General features: G+C 31.3%; 1 protein-coding gene and 2 non-coding genes across 7 annotated transcripts; all 3 read left to right on the plus strand.

Moving 5' to 3' along the window:
• The first annotated feature begins 18 nt into the window (after positions 1-18).
• On the plus strand, positions 19-21,227 carry LOC127898591 (probable pectate lyase 19). 5 transcript variants are annotated; one of them, XM_052442938.1, is made up of 4 exons: positions 19-264; positions 472-1,123; positions 1,238-1,480; positions 12,975-13,479. In XM_052442938.1, exons 1-4 carry the CDS (start codon positions 77-79, stop codon positions 13,197-13,199), a joined length of 1,308 nt encoding a protein of 435 aa, XP_052298898.1. In that variant the 5' UTR covers positions 19-76; the 3' UTR covers positions 13,200-13,479. The 5 variants fall into 5 exon arrangements, with proteins under 5 accessions (XP_052298898.1, XP_052298896.1, XP_052298900.1 ...); XM_052442936.1 differs by lacking the exon at positions 12,975-13,479 and adding an exon at positions 1,644-2,147; XM_052442940.1 differs by lacking the exons at positions 19-264; positions 472-1,123; positions 1,238-1,480; positions 12,975-13,479 and adding exons at positions 11,350-11,595; positions 11,803-12,454; positions 12,569-12,811; positions 20,695-21,199.
• On the plus strand, positions 8,606-8,712 carry LOC127903604 (small nucleolar RNA R71). The gene has a single exon (XR_008056313.1). It is a non-coding gene; the product is annotated as a small nucleolar RNA R71 (small nucleolar RNA).
• On the plus strand, positions 16,326-16,432 carry LOC127903596 (small nucleolar RNA R71). The gene has a single exon (XR_008056304.1). It is a non-coding gene; the product is annotated as a small nucleolar RNA R71 (small nucleolar RNA).
• Positions 21,228-23,735: the final 2,508 nt, after the last annotated feature.

Consider the following 23,735-nt stretch of genomic DNA (forward strand, 5'->3'; position numbering starts at 1 on the left):
CACAAGCAAAAAGTTCAATCCTACATACCTCGAACTTTTGTACATTAGAATAAAACATTTGAAAAAGAAAGTAAAAATGGAGCTAGCTAGGCTAAAATTAATCTTTCTTTTCTCTTTTATCATTTTGATCCCTTGCCTATCGGCTATCGCCGAGGCCGACGAGGTATGGAGGCGACGAGCTGAAGAAGCCATGCAGACCACTGAGCAGTACTATGATCCTGACCCTGTAGCTGTTGCCAGCAACTTGAACATGAAAGTTCAGGAGTATGTGAATAACAATACTAATACTAAAAACCCGTACCTGTCGGCATTAGCATGTTTCAAAATATAGATTTTAAACTAGATTATTCTATTTAATTTTAATTTAAAAAGGTGAAAAACGTTAGCAATAAAATATAATACATCCTATTAATGTTTTAAAGTTAGATATATATGGATATGAAATTTATAGAAATTTTTTATGGGTTGCAGCTTGTCAAAGCAGACTGCTGCCAGAAGGGGCTTGTTGAATGCAGAATCAGGGCAATGTGAGGCAACAAACCCAATTGACAAATGTTGGCGTTGCAAAGAGAACTGGGCAGAAGATCGGCAGGCGCTAGCAGGTTGCGCGCTTGGTTTCGGCAGTAAAGCTACCGGAGGAAAAGGTGGAAAAATTTATGAGGTGACTGATTCTTCTGACAATAATATGGAGAACCCTAAGGTTGGTACTTTACGCCATGCAGTGATCCAAAAAGAACCTTTATGGATCATCTTTGCCAAGGACATGAACATCAAGTTGCAACAAGAATTGGTTGTCCAGGGTAACAAGACCATTGATGGGCGTGGAGCCAATGTACACATTGCCAATGGAGCTGGAATTAGGCTACAGTTTGTGCAAAATGTCATCATTCATGGGATTCATATTCATAACATTTCTCCTGCCAGTGGTGGTATGATTAGGGATTCTGTGGATCATGTGGGAAATAGAGGTCCAAGTGATGGGGACGCTGTTTCAGTATTTGGTTCGTCAAATATTTGGCTTGATCATCTTACATTATCTAAAGCCCAAGATGGGCTCATTGATGCCATTCAAGGATCTACAGCCATCACCATTTCAAACTGCCACCTCTCAAACCATGACAAGGTGACTATAATTTAATTAAATGTTGACTTTACATGACGTAGCTCAGGTCATCATCAAACGTAAATTCAAACTTTTGATCTATTATAAGCCATGTTGTGCTATAAAATTTTGCAGGCAATTTTGCTAGGTGCAACCGATACGTTCACGGAAGATAAAAAGATGCAAGTGACTGTAGCATTCAACCGCTTTGATAAGGGATTGGTGCAAAGAATGCCATGCATCAGATTTGGTTTCGCTCATGTTGTGAACAATGATTACAATCAATGGGAAATGTATGCAATTGGTGGTCTCAAAGGCCCCACCATTCTTAGCCAGGGTAATAGGTTCTTTGCCTCAGATAACAAGAATGCCAAAGAGGTAATGTATTTTCTACAAGAGACAAGGTCCTTTATTGATTAGAGTTCACTTAATGTATAAACAATATTTTTCAATAAACGTACAAAAGACATAAAGTTCGTATCTAAAGAGAATCCAGGCTGCGCACGTAATGAATTAATCTTTATTATTTATTTGCATGCAGGTGACAAAGAGAATGGACTGCAGCCCTGAAGAAGGGAATGGTTGGATATGGAGATCAGAGGGAGATGTATTCTTGAATGGGGCTTACTTCAATGCATCCGGTGACCCGAAAAAGCAAATCAAATACGAACTGAATGATGTGATTAAACCAGCGCCAGGAACAGAAGTTCAGAAGATCACAAAATTTGCTGGGGCACTTGTCTGCAAGCCAGGCCAGCAATGTTAATTTACTAGATTTTTGGCATTGATAGAGAAACAGTGACCTAGCCATAGCCTAAGGCTAGCTCACTGCTATTGGTTAAAAATGATGGCCAAAATATTAGACAGAAAATTGGGACGGAAAATGAGAGGAGGAAGAAAATAAATGAATAGTAATCCTCTCATTTAGTCCAATTTTTTCATGGATTTGGTTAGTTTCTATAACCATATCCAACATTAAGGCTTTTTTTTTGTCCAATGCAATCAATCAACGTGTTTGATGTGCTTATTCATAATGGTAACCGTGTTTCTTTATTGGATGTACAAAATTAATAATTTTTTTCATTATTTAATAGTTAATCATTACCATTGATAATTAATTTGTTTGTTTAATTAATTACTTTGTGAGTGCTACTTCTTTTCATTAGGGAAAATTTTATAATACCGTGATTAAAATTACAGCATGAATGTCATGATAAACATAAATTTTGTAAATTATATATAAAACCTAGTAAATAGAAAGGAAAAGACGTAAACTAATATAAAAGTGGTAAATTGATGTTTTAAAATTACAAACACTTGTAAGAATATTATAAAACTTGTAAATCAACATTAAAGTAAAACAACATTAAACAAAAAATAGTTTATCAATTTGATTTAATTAAAGAAAAGCCACTCCTCAATTGAAAATAAAAAAATTGTTATGAAAACAATTGGAATAAGTTTTATTGAATTTGTCTAACCATAATTTCGGTATTCATTTTACAAATACATAATTTTTTTTAATTTTTATCATAGTTTTTTTCTTAATTTTCTATCATAGTATTGTTCACTACATACGTTAATTAAGCAAAATTATTTTTATGTGGATTAAGCTAAAAAAGAAGAACGTATTCTTATGTTACTAGACATATATGATATATTAATAAAATTGGATTTGATTTTATGTTTTATACATACTTCATATAATTTCAATTTTTCATTTTTTACTTGTACTTAAAGATCATTTGGAATTACTGTCGGGGGCTTTTGGATAGATACAAAATACCTTATCTTACAAACAACCTTGAAAACACGAAAATAATAGTTTTTCGAAATCCTATTTTGAGAATAAGTTTTATCCTTCATAATATTTTATGTACATCATCACATGTTTTACCTCAACTTAAACTATCATGTTCAATTTAGAAACAAAATTAGAAAATTTATAAGAAAATCATAATTAAAAAAGGGTTTTTATTTTACATTTGTAAGTTTTTATTTTTTCAATAATTCTTATACTAATCTACTTATTTTACCTTTTATTTACAATCCTTATATTTCATTTACGCAATTAATGTTTTGGTTTACACTTATTGTTGATTTACATGTTTTATATTATATTTTTTTATGTTAATTTACCATTCCTATGTTAATTTTTTTTTACCTTTTATTCAAAAGTTCTATGTTCCATTTTGCAAAATTTATGTTTTATTTTATTCTTAATATTGATTACAAGATTTATATTATGTTTTTATTTTTTAATTATTTGTTTACAATTAATATACCATTTTATCACTCTTATGTTAATTTACTTCTTTTTTGCTTTCATTTACAAGTTTTATATTCTAATTAACAATCTATATTTTATCTTACACTTATTATCTGTTTGCAAGTTTTATATTGCATTTGTAAGTTTTTGTTTTGTTTACCAATAATACACCAATTTACCACCCTATGTTAATTTACTTATTTACCCTCCATTTACAAATATTACGTCTTCTTTACATAATTTATGTTTTATTTTACACTTAACATTGATTATAAGTTTTATGTTAAATTTATAATTTTTTATTTTTTTACTAATAATACGTTAATTTACCATTTCTATATTAATTTATTTGTTTTACCTCTCATTTATAAAAGAAAAATACTAGAAAAGAAAAACAAATAATGAAAAGAAACCTACTATTAAAATAAAACAAGAATGCAAAGATGGACTTAATTAATCCTGATAAACAAGATCATCTAAAAGTAGCTCATCGACTTCTGATGTTCTTAACTCTAACAATGGTTGTAATCTCTGACCATTGACTTTAAATAAATCACCATTTTTTGGATTTTCAATCTCAATTGCTCCATAAGGAAAGACAGTACGAACTATAAAAGGAGCAGACTATCGAGAACGTAACTTACCTGGAAAGAGATGCAATCGAGAATTATATAAAAGTATTTTATGACCTAGTGTAAAGGATTTTCTTAAAATATGCTTGTCGTGAAAAATTTTCATTCGCTGCTTGTAAATCTTGGCATTCTCATATGTATAATTCCTTATCTCTTCAAGTTTTGCTAATTGTAATCTTCTTTTAGAACCAGCCTGTTGCATGTCAAAGTTGAATTTATTGATAGCCCAATATGCACGGTGCTCCAGCTCTACTAGCAGATGACATACTTTTCCATACACAAGTCGATAAGGTGACATCCCAATTGGTGTTTTAAAAGCAGTCCTATATGCCCACAATTCATGATCAAGTCTCAAAGACCAATCTTTTCTAGCTGGCCTAACTGTTTTTTCTAGAATTTACTTGATCTCTCTATTAGAAATCTCTACTTGGCCACTAGTTTGAGGATAGTATGGGGTGACAACCTTATGTGTAATGGAATATTTGTTCAAAAGAGTTTTGAAATGTTTATTGCAAAAATGGGTACCGCTATCACTAATGATTGTTCTAGGGAAACCAAAACGAGACAAAATATTACTCTTCAAGAATTTCACTACAACCCTATGATAATTGGTTTTGCATGGAATAGCTTCAACCCACTTTGACACATAGTCCACTGCAACCAATATATACTGATAACCAAAAGATGGATGAAAATGTCTCATGAAATCAATACCCCACACATCGAAAATCTCAACGACAAGAATAAGATTGAGTGGCATTATGTTCCTCTTTGAAATGTTACCCATGCGTTGACACCTATCACACAAAGAATAAAAAACCATAAGCATCATGAAAAAAAGTAGGCCAATAAAAACCACACTGTAAAATTTTTGTAGTCGTCTTTTTAGCACTAAAGTGGCCTCCACAAGCTTGTTCATGGCAAAAAGAGATGACACTTTGAATTTCATTCTCTGGAACACATCTCCTAATAATCTGATCAGCACAATATTTAAATAAATAGGGATCATCCCAAAAGAAATTCTTCACTTCAGATAAGAACTTTGTTCTATCTTGCTTGGTCCAGTGCTATGGGATTTGACATGTAGCAAGGTAATTAACTATATCAGCAAACTATGGTACAACATTTACGCTCATAAGTTGCTCATCTGGGAAAGACTCATTCAAAGGTAAAGATTCTGGAATAAATTTAAGATCAAGGCGAGATAAATGATCCGCCACAACATTTTCAGAACCCTTTTTATCTCTAAATTCAATGTCAAATTCTTGTAAAAGCAACACCCAACAAATCAATCTTGCCTTAGCATCTTTCTTAGTAAGCAAATATTTCAAAGCAGCATGATCAGTAAAATTAATCACTTTACAACCTATAAGATAAGATCTGAATTTATCAAGTGCAAACACCACAGGTAACATTTCCTTTTATATAGTTGAATAGTTTAACTGTGCATCATTGAGTGTCATACCAGCATAATAAATCACATAAGGCACACGTTCTAATCTTTGTCCTAAAACTGCTCCTACAGTATAATCAAATGCATCACACATAATTTCAAAAGGCAAATCCCAATTAGGTAGCTGGATGATAGGTGACGACGTAAAAAATTCCTTAAGTTTTGCAAAAGCATCAATACAAGATCCATCAAAGATAAAATGTGCATCCTTAACAAGTAAATTGTATAAAGGTCTAGAAATTTTACCAAAATCTTTAATGAATCTTCTATAAAAACTAGCATGTCTAAGGAAAGATCTTACTTCTTTTACAGATTTGGATGTGGAAGATTAGAAATTAAATCCACCTTGGCTTTGTCGACTTCTATGTCTCTACTAGAAATTATGTAACCGAGAATAATACCTTATTTTACCATGAAATGACACTTTTTCCAATTTAGAACCAAGTTTTTTTCTTTACATCTCTGCAAAATATTGTTAGATGCCGCAAACATTCATAAAAAAAATCTCCATAAACAGAAAAATCATCCATGAACACTTCAAGAAATTTCTCAACCATATCAAAAAAAAATACTAAGCATGCATCTTTGAAAGGTAGCAGGTGCATTGCATAAATCAAATGGCATTCTCCTATATGCAAAAGTTCCAAAGGGACAAGTAAAAGTAGTTTTCTCTAGGTCCTCTGGAGCTATAGAGATATGATTATAACCTGAATATCCATCTAGAAAACAGTAAAAGTCATGACCTGCAATTCTATCAAGCATTTGATCAATAAATAGAAGAGGAAAATGATCTTTTCTTGTGACTGAATTTAATTTCCTGTAGTCAATACAAACATGCCAACCTGTAGTTACTCTAGTGGGAATTAATTCATTATTAGCATTAGTAACTACCGTAACACCAGATTTCTTAGGAACGACTTGCATAGGGCTAACCCAAGAGCTATCTGAAATAGGATCAATGATTCATGCATCTAATGATTTAATTACTTTAGCTCTTGCCACTTTTTCATGTTAGGATTTAGCCTACGTTGCATCTCCCTAATAGGTTTAGCATTTTCTTCAAAATGAATACGATGCATGCAATCTACTGGATTAATACTTTTAATATCAGCAATGGTCCATCCTATTGCCTCCTTATGCTCTTTTAGAATACCTAAAAGCTTACCATTTTGCTCAAGATCAAGGGAAAAAGAAATAATAACAGGTAGAGTGTTAGATTCTCCCAAGAATGCATATTCCAAAGTGTCGGGCAGTGCTTTGAGTTCCAATTTTAGTGGTGTCTCCGCAGATGGGCTAATCTTCTTCTCAGAATGAGGCAGTGGTTCTGACTTTATCTTCCATTTAGTTGTGTCCATAATTGGAGGTGCATCAAGTAAGGCGTTGACTCCTACAATTGCACTGTCATCATTAAAAGATAAATCAGAATGAGTTAAATATGCCTCTAATGGATCATCAGTGTGGTTAGAAATGAATGAATCTTCTACTAATTCCTCTATCATATTTGCTTTGACAAATTCATCTTCTTCTTGTGACTGCTTGGTAACATTAAAAATATTCAATTCCATGGTCATATTACCAAAAGATAGCTGCATGTTTCCATTCCTACAATTAATAAGAGCATCAGCTGTACCTAAGAAGGGACGACCTAGAATAACTGGGGTGTGTTTCTTAGGATTATGTACATGCTGAGTATCAATAACAATAAAATCAACAAGATAATAAAATTTATCAATCTGTATCAACACATCCTCCATAATACCACGAGGTATTTTCATTGACCTAACAACAAGTTGCAAAATAATAAAAGTTGATTTTAACTCAACTAGTCCAAGCTGCATGTAAACAGAATAAGGCAAGAGATTAACACTAACGCCTAAATCCAATAATTCTTTATCAAACAATTGGTTCCCTATAATACATGAGATAGTAGGAAAACCTGGATCTTTAAATTTTGGTGGCATTTTACATTAAAGTAAATTGCTAGTTTGTTCAGTTAAAAATGCCTTTTTGGTGACATGCAAATTTCTCTTTTTAGTGCATAAGTCCTTCAAAAACTTAGCATATGAAGGAACTTGCTTAATAACATCAAGTAAAATGATGTTTATACTTACTTGCTTGAATATTTCTATAATCTCACCTGTTGAAGTCTCTTTCTTTACCTTTGTTAACCATTGAGGAAAATGAGCCTCAGAAATGTAAGTTGGTGGGCCACTTTCTTCTTGATCATTTGGTGATGAGTCTTGTGATGGAACTGAATCTGCAGAAGTATGTTCAGATGTCTTCCTTGTTTGAACCTCCACTTTGTTGTCAAACAATTTTCCTCTTCTCAAGGTCATAATAGACTTTGCTTCTTCATACTGATGGCTTCAAACTTCGTGCACTCCATTGGGATTAGAAATTGGTTGACTTGGAAATTTTCTTTTTTCTCTCTCAGCTACCGTAGTTGTTAATTGACTCAATTGATGTTCAACCTTTAAAATTGCTTGAGTGTTCGACTGAAAGGTTTGTTGGGTTGACTGAATGAAACTTTGAAGAGTATCCTCTAAAGAAGGTTTTCTTTGTTGAAGTGCGACAAATTGAGACATAAGTTATTCGGTAGAGGGATATACTTGGTTATGAGGGACAAATTCTTGATTGAGCATGTTAAATTGTTGCCCTCCTTGGTTTGACAAAGGTTGATTTTGTTTCCAAGAAAAATTAGGCGATTCCTCCAATTAGGATTATATGTGGATGAATATGGACTATTGAAGGATTTTTCATACGATTGTAGGGCATGTACCTACTCAAAATAAGCCTCTGGATAGGCTAATAATAATGGACAATTCTGTGCTGTATGAGATAAGTTAGAACAAAGAGCACAAACCTCATTAGCTACACTAGGATGGTGATTCATTGATTGGTTTAGAGCTAAGGCATCTACTTTCCTAGAAAGTGTAGTTATAGTGGATTTCACATTAAAATCATCTTTAACAGCATATAATCCCTTTCTAGAAACTTGAGATGATTTTTCCCTTTGATTTGAAAAATCCCACTGTTGAGAATTTTCAAAAAGTGAATTAAAGAATCTCTCACCATTCATAGATTATACCATATGATGATTCGACATGGTTAAACCGTTATAAAAGCATTGTATAAGTCTCCATTTCTCAAAACCATAGTGGGGACACTTGAGGAGTAAATCATTAAATCTTTCCCAACACTCATAAAATTGCTCACCATCTCTTTGATAAAAATCACTTATCTCTCTCCTAAGGGCATTTGTTTTAGACATAGAAAAAAACTTGGTGAGGAACTTGTTACTTAATTCATCCCACGTTATAGACCCAGCAGGAAGTGAATTCAACTAAGCTTTCGCTTTGTCTTTTAATGAGAAAGGGAACATGCGAAGCTTAATTGACTCATCATTAAAATTTTGAAAACGACATGTAGAGCATATGTCAAGAAATTCCTTAATGTGCAAATATGGGTCCTCTCTCTCTAGCCCATGGAAAGATGGTAAAAGCTGAATGACAGAGGGCTTAAGTTCAAAGTGTGTTGTTGTAGTTTGTGGCAACACAATATAAGATGGTTGGTTGGCTGCAAGTGGTGAAAAATATTCTCTAAGGGTTTTCTCGGCTTGCACTGGTGGAAGTATTGGCAATAGTCTATTTGGGTCATCCATCACTTCTGAATAACTAGCTCGACTACTATCAATTTTTTACTCTCCTTTGACCAAGCGATTTGTTGAATCGCGTTCCCAAACACTCATAAACTAACTAGACAAAGAAGAAAAATTAAACAACAATAATAAAAATAAACAAAATTTAAAATAAAAGAAATCAAACAACCAAACAATGAATTCAAAGAAAATATTAACTAATTTTTTTGTGTTTTTTATAAAAAATTAAATAAATAAAATTAAAGACAACCTAAATTATAACTAGTAGAAGAATCAAATCAACCTAGATTAAACTGATTTTCTAGCACAATCCTCGGCAACAGTGCAAAAACTTGTTGTGAAAAATTTTAATATACTCGCAACCGCACGAATCTAGAGATAGAATAGTGGTAACGAGGTCAAACCCACAGGGATTGTTGTAAATTGAAAAGTCTAATTTAAATCTAAAATTAATATTAATCCTAACCTAGTTGAGCAATTTGAATTTTTAAGAGAATAAAAATAATTAAACTAAGAAAATAATTAAAGCAAATGAGAAATCAATAAGAAAAAATTTACTAAGGTTTCGGAATCCACCACTATTCAACTAGTAATTATCTAATTATTAATTAATCTCCAAATTTAGAGTGACAACTCGAAATCAATCTATGTCATCTCATAAATATAACAATTAAACCCAATTAAAATTATTCTTGTGTAGGTTTCTTTTTCCGCTTAACAGTATGATATCTAAGCATCCCATGTAAACATATTAAATAACAAAAAGTCAAAGTTTTCTTAAGCGCTCTGCGTAAACAATTTAATGAAAAACACAGAATCAAAGATAATCATATATAAACTTTATAGACCCAAGCATAGATTTAATCGAATATTAATCCTAACAATTAATAATACATGACAGAATTGGTGAAAAGATTTAATAACATCCAACTAATCATGTGAAATAAGAACCATAAATATTAAAGCGCACATGTAGCGAATTAATTAAATAAAAAGATAATTATTTCATTGAATAGGGTTTCATCCTTAACCGTAGTATAAGAAAATTAGTTAGACATACTTGAATTGGGAGCTACGAAAGAAATAAAATCAACCCTAGAAATATTTAACTGCTGCAGCCTTCATTTTCTTCTCTGCCGAATTGCGTCTGCACTATTTTTTTCTTCCTGGCGGCTGCCCTTCTTTCAAAAGCCAAAGGCTTGCTTATATAGTCTTCAAAATGGGCCTCACCTTGTCAATTCTAAAGCCGAAAGGCTTTGCATTTTATTTGTTTTGCTTCACTCACGTGCTGGGCACTTAGAATTGCAATATGATTCCTTTTTTCCATTTATGAAACCCAAGTACGGGTCCCTTTTTAAAGCTAAAATCAATTTCTCTCATTTGTCTGCATGTGCATGATGAATTAACTTGTTGAATTCAGTTCCTTGGCTTGATTTCCACATGCATGTATGTCTAATTGCTTCCAAAAATCAATTAATCTTTAATGCTTCCAAAATTAAGCTCTTTTATGCCCTTTTTATCCATAATCTCAAAGTAATTCCCTATTCAATAAAAAAAATAAGAAATAAAAATAACTAATAAATATATAATAAAAGGGTAAAATATGTATACAAATTATGTTCATCACAAGATAAGTAAAACTCCTAAAATCACTTCTCCCTAGATCCAAACTCCTTCTAGTAACCTCACTTCTTCCATTCTTTCTAAAGCTCCACGGAAAGTAAAAACATGCAATACACCTCGATTACGAATTTATTATGTTTAGCTAGGTTTCTTACCTTGCCCAAAATTTAGTTAAAACGACACATTCTTTTTTTTTTATAAAAAATGAGAATAGGCAGCCATAATTAAGTTCATGGCTTAGTCGTTAGATTACTATTTTTGTGGGCATAATAAATTGGTCATTTGGAAGAGCGTTTAGAATAAGAATAAATATTTTAGTATTTTTTTTTACTTTAAATTACAATACAAAGCATTGCATTTTTTATTTTTTATTTAAAGTTTGACTAATTCTGTGATTTATTAAATCCTAATAATTCTAATAATAATGATATTGAGATTTATTCGTCCAATTAAATAGGATCTTAATTACTGTGTTATACTACAACCGTGAAGTGAATTTGGCTCTCCTCTTTCTGCGCAGCAATAAGAACTTAGAGCCATAAATTTTTTTTCTCAAAATCAATATATAAACACATGATCCACATTGCATCAAATCACAAGCAAAAAGTTCAATCCTACATACCTCGAACTTTTGTACATTAGAATAAAACATTTGAAAAAGAAAGTAAAAATGGAGCTAGCTAGGCTAAAATTAATCTTTCTTTTCTCTTTTATCATTTTGATCCCTTGCCTATCGGCTATCGCCGAGGCCGACGAGGTATGGAGGCGACGAGCTGAAGAAGCCATGCAGACCACTGAGCAGTACTATGATCCTGACCCTGTAGCTGTTGCCAGCAACTTGAACATGAAAGTTCAGGAGTATGTGAATAACAATACTAATACTAAAAACCCGTACCTGTCGGCATTAGCATGTTTCAAAATATAGATTTTAAACTAGATTATTCTATTTAATTTTAATTTAAAAAGGTGAAAAACGTTAGCAATAAAATATAATACATCCTATTAATGTTTTAAAGTTAGATATATATGGATATGAAATTTATAGAAATTTTTTATGGGTTGCAGCTTGTCAAAGCAGACTGCTGCCAGAAGGGGCTTGTTGAATGCAGAATCAGGGCAATGTGAGGCAACAAACCCAATTGACAAATGTTGGCGTTGCAAAGAGAACTGGGCAGAAGATCGGCAGGCGCTAGCAGGTTGCGCGCTTGGTTTCGGCAGTAAAGCTACCGGAGGAAAAGGTGGAAAAATTTATGAGGTGACTGATTCTTCTGACAATAATATGGAGAACCCTAAGGTTGGTACTTTACGCCATGCAGTGATCCAAAAAGAACCTTTATGGATCATCTTTGCCAAGGACATGAACATCAAGTTGCAACAAGAATTGGTTGTCCAGGGTAACAAGACCATTGATGGGCGTGGAGCCAATGTACACATTGCCAATGGAGCTGGAATTAGGCTACAGTTTGTGCAAAATGTCATCATTCATGGGATTCATATTCATAACATTTCTCCTGCCAGTGGTGGTATGATTAGGGATTCTGTGGATCATGTGGGAAATAGAGGTCCAAGTGATGGGGACGCTGTTTCAGTATTTGGTTCGTCAAATATTTGGCTTGATCATCTTACATTATCTAAAGCCCAAGATGGGCTCATTGATGCCATTCAAGGATCTACAGCCATCACCATTTCAAACTGCCACCTCTCAAACCATGACAAGGTGACTATAATTTAATTAAATGTTGACTTTACATGACGTAGCTCAGGTCATCATCAAACGTAAATTCAAACTTTTGATCTATTATAAGCCATGTTGTGCTATAAAATTTTGCAGGCAATTTTGCTAGGTGCAACCGATACGTTCACGGAAGATAAAAAGATGCAAGTGACTGTAGCATTCAACCGCTTTGATAAGGGATTGGTGCAAAGAATGCCATGCATCAGATTTGGTTTCGCTCATGTTGTGAACAATGATTACAATCAATGGGAAATGTATGCAATTGGTGGTCTCAAAGGCCCCACCATTCTTAGCCAGGGTAATAGGTTCTTTGCCTCAGATAACAAGAATGCCAAAGAGGTAATGTATTTTCTACAAGAGACAAGGTCCTTTATTGATTAGAGTTCACTTAATGTATAAACAATATTTTTCAATAAACGTACAAAAGACATAAAGTTCGTATCTAAAGAGAATCCAGGCTGCGCACGTAATGAATTAATCTTTATTATTTATTTGCATGCAGGTGACAAAGAGAATGGACTGCAGCCCTGAAGAAGGGAATGGTTGGATATGGAGATCAGAGGGAGATGTATTCTTGAATGGGGCTTACTTCAATGCATCCGGTGACCCGAAAAAGCAAATCAAATACGAACTGAATGATGTGATTAAACCAGCGCCAGGAACAGAAGTTCAGAGGATCACAAAATTTGCTGGGGCACTTGTCTGCAAGCCAGGCCAGCAATGTTAATTTACTAGATTTTTGGCATTGATAGAGAAACAGTGACCTAGCCATAGCCTAAGGCTAGCTCACTGCTATTGGTTAAAAATGATGGCCAAAATATTAGACAGAAAATTGGGACGGAAAATGAGAGGAGGAAGAAAATAAATGAATAGTAATCCTCTCATTTAGTCCAATTTTTTCATGGATTTGGTTAGTTTCTATAACCATATCCAACATTAAGGCTTTTTTTTTGTCCAATGCAATCAATCAACGTGTTTGATGTGCTTATTCATAATGGTAACCGTGTTTCTTTATTGGATGTACAAAATTAATAAATTTTTTCATTATTTAATAGTTAATCATTACCATTGATAATTAATTTGTTTGTTTAATTAATTACTTTGTGAGTGCTACTTCTTTTCATTAGGGAAAATTTTATAATACCGTGATTAAAATTACAGCATGAATGTCATGATAAACATAAATTTTGTAAATTATATATAAAACCTAGTAAATAGAAAGGAAAAGACGTAAACTAATATAAAAGTGGTAAATTGATGTTTTAAAATTACAAACACTTGTAAGAATATTATAAAACTTGTAAATCAACATTAAAGTAAAACAACATTAAACAAAAAATAGTTTATCAATTTGATTTAATTAAAGAAAAGCCACTCCTCAATTGAAAATAAAAAAATTGTTATGAAAACAATTGGAATAAGTTTTATTGAATTTGTCTAACCATAATTTCGGTATTCATTTTACAAATACATAATTTTTTTAATTTTTATCATAGTTTTTTTCTTAATTTTCTATCATAGTATTGTTCACTACATACGTTAATTAAGCAAAATTATTTTTATGTGGATTAAGCTAAAAAAGAAGAACGTATTCTTATGTTACTAGACATATATGATATATTAATAAAATTGGATTTGATTTTATGTTTTATACATACTTCATATAATTTCAATTTTTCATTTTTTACTTGTACTTAAAGATCATTTGGAATTACTGTCGGGGGCTTTTGGAAAGATACAAAATACCTTATCTTACAAACAACCTTGAAAACACGAAAATAATAGTTTTTCGAAATCCTATTTTGAGAATAAGTTTTATCCTTCATAATATTTTATGTACATCATCACATGTTTTACCTCAACTTAAACTATCATGTTCAATTTAGAAACAAAATTAGAAAATTTATAAGAAAATCATAATTAAAAAAGGGTTTTTATTTTACATTTGTAAGTTTTTATTTTTTCAATAATTCTTATACTAATCTACTTATTTTACCTTTTATTTACAATCCTTATATTTCATTTACGCAATTAATGTTTTGGTTTACACTTATTGTTGATTTACATGTTTTATATTATATTTTTTTATGTTAATTTACCATTCCTATGTTAATTTTTTTTTACCTTTTATTCAAAAGTTCTATGTTCCATTTTGCAAAATTTATGTTTTATTTTATTCTTAATATTGATTACAAGATTTATATTATATTTTTATTTTTTAATTATTTGTTTACAATTAATATACTATTTTATCACTCTTATGTTAATTTACTTCTTTTTTGCTTTCATTTACAAGTTTTATATTCTAATTAACAATCTATATTTTATCTTACACTTATTATCTGTTTGCAAGTTTTATATTGCATTTGTAAGTTTTTGTTTTGTTTACCAATAATACACCAATTTACCACCCTATGTTAATTTACTTATTTACCCTCCATTTACAAATATTACGTCTTCTTTACATAATTTATGTTTTATTTTACACTTAACATTGATTATAAGTTTTATGTTAAATTTATAATTTTTTATTTTTTTACTAATAATACGTTAATTTACCATTTCTATATTAATTTATTTGTTTTACCTCTCATTTATAAAAGAAAAATACTAGAAAAGAAAAACAAATAATGAAAAAGAAACCTACTATTAAAATAAAACAAGAATGCAAAGATGGACTTAATTAATCCTGATAAACAAGATCATCTAAAAGTAGCTCATCGACTTCTGATGTTCTTAACTCTAACAATGGTTGTAATCTCTGACCATTGACTTTAAATAAATCACCATTTTTTGGATTTTCAATCTCAATTGCTCCATAAGGAAAGACAGTACGAACTATAAAAGGAGCAGACTATCGAGAACGTAACTTACCTGGAAAGAGATGCAATCGAGAATTATATAAAAGTATTTTATGACCTAGTGTAAAGGATTTTCTTAAAATATGCTTGTCGTGAAATATTTTCATTCGCTGCTTGTAAATCTTGGCATTCTCATATGCATAATTCATGATCTCTTCAAGTCTTGCTAGTTGTAATCTTCTCTTCGTGCACTCCTTTGGGATTAGAAATTGGTTGACTTGGAAATTTTCTTTTTCTCTCTCAGCTATCGTAGTTGTTAATTGACTCAATTGATGTTCAACCTTTAAAATTGCTTGAGTGTTCGACTGAAAGGTTTGTTGGGTTGACTGAATGAATCTTTGAAGAGTATCCTCTAAAGAAGGTTTTCTTTGTTGAAGTGCGACAAATTAAGACATAAGTTATTCGGTAGAGGGATATACTTGGTTATGAGGGACAAATTCTTGATTGAGCATGTTAAATTGTTGCCCTCCTTAGTTTGACAAAGGTTGATTTTGTTTCCAAGAAAAATTAGGCGATTCCTCCAATTAGGATTATATGTGGATGAATATGGACTATTGAAGGATTTTTCATACGATTGTAGGGCATGTACCTACTCAAAATAAGCCTCTGGATAGGCTAATAATAATGGACAATTCTGTGCTGTATGAGATAAGTTAGAACAAAGAGCACAAACCTCATTAGCTACACTAGGATGGTGATTCATTGATTGGTTTAGAGCTAAGGCATCTACTTTCCTAGAAAGTGTAGTTATAGTGGATTTCACATTAAAATCATCTTTAACTGCATATAATCCCTTTCTAGAAACTTGAGATGATTTTTCCCTTTGATTTGAAAAATCCCACTGTTGAGAATTTTCAAAAAGTGAATTAAAGAAATCTCATGCAGCCCCTTCATGTAAGTTCAAAAATCTCTCACCATTCATAGATTATACCATATGATGATTCGACATGGTTAAACCGTTATAAAAGCATTGTATAAGTCTCCATTTCTCAAAACCATAGTGGGGACACTTGAGGAGTAAATCATTAAATCTTTCCCAACACTCATAAAATTGTTCACCATCTCTTTGATAAAAATCACTTATCTCTCTCCTAAGGGCATTTGTTTTAGACATAGAAAAAAACTTGGTGAGGAACTTGTTACTTAATTCATCCCACGTTATAGACCTAGTAGGAAGTGAATTCAACTAAGCTTTCGCTTTGTCTTTTAATGAGAAAGGGAACATGCGAAGCTTAATTGACTCATCATTAAAATTTTGAAAACGACATGTAGAGCATCTGTCAAGAAATTCCTTAATGTGCAAATATGGGTCCTCTCTCTCTAGCCCATGGAAAGATGGTAAAAGCTGAATGACAGAGGGCTTACGTTCAAAGTGTGTTGTTGTAGTTTGTGGCAACACAATATAAGATGGTTGGTTGGCTGCAAGTGGTGAAAAATATTCTCTAAGGGTTTTCTCGGCTTGCACTAGTGGAAGTATTGGCAATAGTGTATTTGGGTCATCCATCACTTCTGAATAACTAGCTCGACTCCTATCAATTTTTTACTCTCCTTTGACCAAGCGATTTGTTGAATCGCGTTCCCAAACACTCATAAACTAACTAGACAAAGAAGAAAAATTAAACAACAATAATAAAAATAAACAAAATTTAAAATAAAAGAAATCAAACAACCAAACAATGAATTCAAAGAAAATATTAACTAATTTTTTTGTGTTTTTTATAAAAAATTAAATAAATAAAATAAAAGACAACCTAAATTATAACTAGTAGAAGAATCAAATCAACCTAGATTAAACTGATTTTCTAGCACAATCCTCGGCAACAGCGCAAAAACTTGTTGTGAAAAATTTTAATATACTCGCAACCGCACGAATCTAGAGATAGAATAGTGGTAACGAGGTCAAACCCACAGGGATTGTTGTAAATTGAAAAGTCTAATTTAAATCTAAAATTAATATTAATCCTAACCTAGTTGAGCAATTTGAATTTTTAAGAGAATAAAAATAATTAAACTAAGAAAACAATTAAAGCAAATGAGAAATCAATAAGAAAAAATTTACTAAGGTTTCGGAATCCACCACTATTCAACTAGTAATTATCTAATTATTAATTAATCTCCAAATTTAGAGTGACAACTCGAAATCAATCTATGTTATCTCATAAATATAACAATTAAACCCAATTAAAATTATTCTTGTGTAGGTTTCTTTTTCCGCTTAACAGTATGATATCTAAGCATCCCATGTAAACATATTAAATAACAAAAAGTCAAAGTTTTCTTAAGCGCTCTGCGTAAACAATTTAATGAAAGACACAGAATCAAAGATAATCATATATAAACTTTATAGACCCAAGCATAGATTTAATCGAATATTAATCCTAACAATTAATAATACATGACAGAATTGGTGAAAAGATTTAATAACATCCAACTAATCATGTGAAATAAGAACCATAAATATTAAAGCGCACATGTAGCGAATTAATTAAATAAAAAGATAATTATTTCATTGAATAGGGTTTCATCCTTAACCGTAGTATAAGAAAATTAGTTAGACATACTTGAATTGGGAGCTACGAAAGAAATAAAATCAACCCTAGAAATATTTAACTGCTGCAGCCTTCATTTTCTTCTCTGCCGAATTGCGTCTGCACTATTTTTTTCTTCCTGGCGGCTGCCCTTCTTTCAAAAGCCAAAGGCTTGCTTATATAGTCTTCAAAATGGGCCTCACCTTGTCAATTCTAAAGCCGAAAGGCTTTGCATTTTATTTGTTTTGCTTCACTCACGTGCTGGGCACTTAGAATTGCAATATGATTCCTTTTTTCCATTTATGAAACCCAAGTACGGGTCCCTTTTTAAAGCTAAAATCAATTTCTCTCATTTGTCTGCATGTGCATGATGAATTAACTTGTTGAATTCAGTTCCTTGGCTTGATTTCCACATGCATGTATGTCTAATTGCTTCCAAAAATCAATTAATCTTTAATGCTTCCAAAATTAAGCTCTTTTATGCCCTTTTTATCCATAATCTCAAAGTAATTCCCTATTCAATAAAAAAAATAAGAAATAAAAATAACTAATAAATATATAATAAAAGGGTAAAATATGTATACAAATTATGTTCATCACAAGATAAGTAAAACTCCTAAAATCACTTCTCCCTAGATCCAAACTCCTTCTAGTAACCTCACTTCTTCCATTCTTTCTAAAGCTCCACGGAAAGTAAAAACATGCAATACACCTCGATTACGAATTTATTATGTTTAGCTAGGTTTCTTACCTTGCCCAAAATTTAGTTAAAACGACACATTCTTTTTTTTTTATAAAAAATGAGAATAGGCAGCCATAATTAAGTTCATGGCTTAGTCGTTAGATTACTATTTTTGTGGGCATAATAAATTGGTCATTTGGAAGAGCGTTTAGAATAAGAATAAATATTTTAGTATTTTTTTTTACTTTAAATTACAATACAAAGCATTGCATTTTTTATTTTTTATTTAAAGTTTGACTAATTCTGTGATTTATTAAATCCTAATAATTCTAATAATAATGATATTGAGATTTATTCGTCCAATTAAATAGGATCTTAATTACTGTGTTATACTACAACCGTGAAGTGAATTTGGCTCTCCTCTTTCTGCGCAGCAATAAGAACTTAGAGCCATAAATTTTTTTTCTCAAAATCAATATATAAACACATGATCCACATTGCATCAAATCACAAGCAAAAAGTTCAATCCTACATACCTCGAACTTTTGTACATTAGAATAAAACATTTGAAAAAGAAAGTAAAAATGGAGCTAGCTAGGCTAAAATTAATCTTTCTTTTCTCTTTTATCATTTTGATCCCTTGCCTATCGGCTATCGCCGAGGCCGACGAGGTATGGAGGCGACGAGCTGAAGAAGCCATGCAGACCACTGAGCAGTACTATGATCCTGACCCTGTAGCTGTTGCCAGCAACTTGAACATGAAAGTTCAGGAGTATGTGAATAACAATACTAATACTAAAAACCCGTACCTGTCGGCATTAGCATGTTTCAAAATATAGATTTTAAACTAGATTATTCTATTTAATTTTAATTTAAAAAGGTGAAAAACGTTAGCAATAAAATATAATACATCCTATTAATGTTTTAAAGTTAGATATATATGGATATGAAATTTATAGAAATTTTTTATGGGTTGCAGCTTGTCAAAGCAGACTGCTGCCAGAAGGGGCTTGTTGAATGCAGAATCAGGGCAATGTGAGGCAACAAACCCAATTGACAAATGTTGGCGTTGCAAAGAGAACTGGGCAGAAGATCGGCAGGCGCTAGCAGGTTGCGCGCTTGGTTTCGGCAGTAAAGCTACCGGAGGAAAAGGTGGAAAAATTTATGAGGTGACTGATTCTTCTGACAATAATATGGAGAACCCTAAGGTTGGTACTTTACGCCATGCAGTGATCCAAAAAGAACCTTTATGGATCATCTTTGCCAAGGACATGAACATCAAGTTGCAACAAGAATTGGTTGTCCAGGGTAACAAGACCATTGATGGGCGTGGAGCCAATGTACACATTGCCAATGGAGCTGGAATTAGGCTACAGTTTGTGCAAAATGTCATCATTCATGGGATTCATATTCATAACATTTCTCCTGCCAGTGGTGGTATGATTAGGGATTCTGTGGATCATGTGGGAAATAGAGGTCCAAGTGATGGGGACGCTGTTTCAGTATTTGGTTCGTCAAATATTTGGCTTGATCATCTTACATTATCTAAAGCCCAAGATGGGCTCATTGATGCCATTCAAGGATCTACAGCCATCACCATTTCAAACTGCCACCTCTCAAACCATGACAAGGTGACTATAATTTAATTAAATGTTGACTTTACATGACGTAGCTCAGGTCATCATCAAACGTAAATTCAAACTTTTGATCTATTATAAGCCATGTTGTGCTATAAAATTTTGCAGGCAATTTTGCTAGGTGCAACCGATACGTTCACGGAAGATAAAAAGATGCAAGTGACTGTAGCATTCAACCGCTTTGATAAGGGATTGGTGCAAAGAATGCCATGCATCAGATTTGGTTTCGCTCATGTTGTGAACAATGATTACAATCAATGGGAAATGTATGCAATTGGTGGTCTCAAAGGCCCCACCATTCTTAGCCAGGGTAATAGGTTCTTTGCCTCAGATAACAAGAATGCCAAAGAGGTAATGTATTTTCTACAAGAGACAAGGTCCTTTATTGATTAGAGTTCACTTAATGTATAAACAATATTTTTCAATAAACGTACAAAAGACATAAAGTTCGTATCTAAAGAGAATCCAGGCTGCGCACGTAATGAATTAATCTTTATTATTTATTTGCATGCAGGTGACAAAGAGAATGGACTGCAGCCCTGAAGAAGGGAATGGTTGGATATGGAGATCAGAGGGAGATGTATTCTTGAATGGGGCTTACTTCAATGCATCCGGTGACCCGAAAAAGCAAATCAAATACGAACTGAATGATGTGATTAAACCAGCGCCAGGAACAGAAGTTCAGAGGATCACAAAATTTGCTGGGGCACTTGTCTGCAAGCCAGGCCAGCAATGTTAATTTACTAGATTTTTGGCATTGATAGAGAAACAGTGACCTAGCCATAGCCTAAGGCTAGCTCACTGCTATTGGTTAAAAATGATGGCCAAAATATTAGACAGAAAATTGGGACGGAAAATGAGAGGAGGAAGAAAATAAATGAATAGTAATCCTCTCATTTAGTCCAATTTTTTCATGGATTTGGTTAGTTTCTATAACCATATCCAACATTAAGGCTTTTTTTTTGTCCAATGCAATCAATCAACGTGTTTGATGTGCTTATTCATAATGGTAACCGTGTTTCTTTATTGGATGTACAAAATTAATAAATTTTTTCATTATTTAATAGTTAATCATTACCATTGATAATTAATTTGTTTGTTTAATTAATTACTTTGTGAGTGCTACTTCTTTTCATTAGGGAAAATTTTATAATACCGTGATTAAAATTACAGCATGAATGTCATGATAAACATAAATTTTGTAAATTATATATAAAACCTAGTAAATAGAAAGGAAAAGACGTAAACTAATATAAAAGTGGTAAATTGATGTTTTAAAATTACAAACACTTGTAAGAATATTATAAAACTTGTAAATCAACATTAAAGTAAAACAACATTAAACAAAAAATAGTTTATCAATTTGATTTAATTAAAGAAAAGCCACTCCTCAATTGAAAATAAAAAAATTGTTATGAAAACAATTGGAATAAGTTTTATTGAATTTGTCTAACCATAATTTCGGTATTCATTTTACAAATACATAATTTTTTTAATTTTTATCATAGTTTTTTTCTTAATTTTCTATCATAGTATTGTTCACTACATAGGTTAATTAAGCAAAATTATTTTTATGTGGATTAAGCTAAAAAAGAAGAAGATATTCTTATGTTACTAGACATATATGATATATTAATAAAATTGGATTGGATTTTATGTTTTATACATACTTCATATAATTTTAATTTTTCGTTTTTTACTTGTACTTAAAGATCATTTGGAATTACTGTCGGGGGCTTTTGGATAGATACAAAATACCTTATCTTACAAACAACTTTGAAAACACGAAAATAATAGTTTTTTGAAATCCTATTTTGAGAATAAGTTTTATCCTTCATAAAGTTGTATGTACATCATCACATGTTTTACCTCAACTTAAACCATCATGTTCAATTTAGAAACAAAATTAGAAAATTTATAAGAAAATCATAATTAAAAAGGGTTTTTATTTTACATTTGTAAGTTTTTATTTTGTTAAATAATTCTTATACTAATCTACTTATTTTACCTTTTATTTACAATCCTTATATTTCATTTACGCAATTAATGTTTTGTTTTACACTTATTGTTGATTTACAAGTTTTATATTATATTTTTTTATGTTAATTTACCACTCCTATGTTAATTTTTTTTTTACCTTTTATTCAAAAGTCCTATGTTCCATTTTGCAAAATTTATGTTTCATTTTATTCTTAATATTGATTACAAGATTTATATTATATTTGTATTTTTTTTATTATTTGTTTACAATTAATATACTATTTTATCACTCTTATGTTAATTTACTTCTTTTTTGCTTTCATTTACAAGTTTTATATTCTAATTAACAATCTATATTTTATCTTACACTTATTATCGGTTTGCATGTTTTATATTGCATTTGTAAGTTTTTGTTTTGTTTACCAATAATACACCAATTTACCACCCTATGTTAATTTACTTATTTACCCTCCATTTACAAATATTACGTCTTCTTTACATAATTTATGTTTTATTTTACACTTAACATTGATTTTAAGTTTTATGTTAAATTTATAAATTTTTATTTTTTTACTAATAATACGTTAATTTACCATTTCTATGTTAATTTATTTGTTTTACCTCTTATTTATAAATCTTATGTTTTGTTAACTTAATTTATGTTTTATTTAATACTTATTGTTAATTTACAAGTTTTATATTATATTTATACATTTTTGGGTCGAAACAAGAAAATTAATGACTACACTCATGCGTGTTTCAATCTTTAGGGAATTAAGAGAATTATATATAAGAAATTAATAATGAAAATTACATCAATTAATCCTCAATTTCGGGTAAGTCATCATAGAATTTTGCAAAGAGACTACGATTCATAATCAACTCATCGAGGTTTGGTATTGGTCCCGGAATCTCAAAATCCTTCAACAAAAATGATGAACGATTTTTGGACAATGATGGTAATGAAGATGTAACAAATTTCTCACAATCTCCTTTTTTTAGTTCTTCCTTTCTTATAATGCCATTGTGCCAAAACTTTCGTAGCTGCTTCGAAACCTAAGGGATGTTTAGGATTTTGTTTTACAATAAGTTTTTAGAGCATTTTTTTATTTTTTTATTTTGTTTATTCTTCAACAGTCTACCTCGACCACACTTAGTTTTTATCACAACTTCGCTCGACATAACCTAAAAAATAAAAATTAAGAAAATTATTAAATAAAGAGCACCAAAGTTATCGGAAAATATTTCTCAGTTCCAAACATATGTTATAATACAGGAGAATTTTGAGTTTATACTATGTAGTTTGATGATTAATCCTAATGAGACTCCAATTAGGAATCCTATACATGAGTTTAGAATATCGACGATCCCACTCCCACTTGATTTGGTTTTCTTTAAGAATATAATAAATAAAAGAATATATCGTATAATCTTAGTGTTACAAGGAAGATCATTATGGTTTGGATAAACAACTTCTTGCTTTTTAGAAACATATTTTTGTCAAGAGGAGTTAGGATTATTAATTTTCTGAAAGAAAATCAAATGCACATATTATGTTTTTCCTTTCAAGATTTG

The sequence above is a fragment of the Citrus sinensis genome, chromosome 6 (genome assembly GCF_022201045.2).
Source record: "Citrus sinensis cultivar Valencia sweet orange chromosome 6, DVS_A1.0, whole genome shotgun sequence".
Classification (NCBI taxonomy): domain Eukaryota; kingdom Viridiplantae; phylum Streptophyta; class Magnoliopsida; order Sapindales; family Rutaceae; genus Citrus; species Citrus sinensis.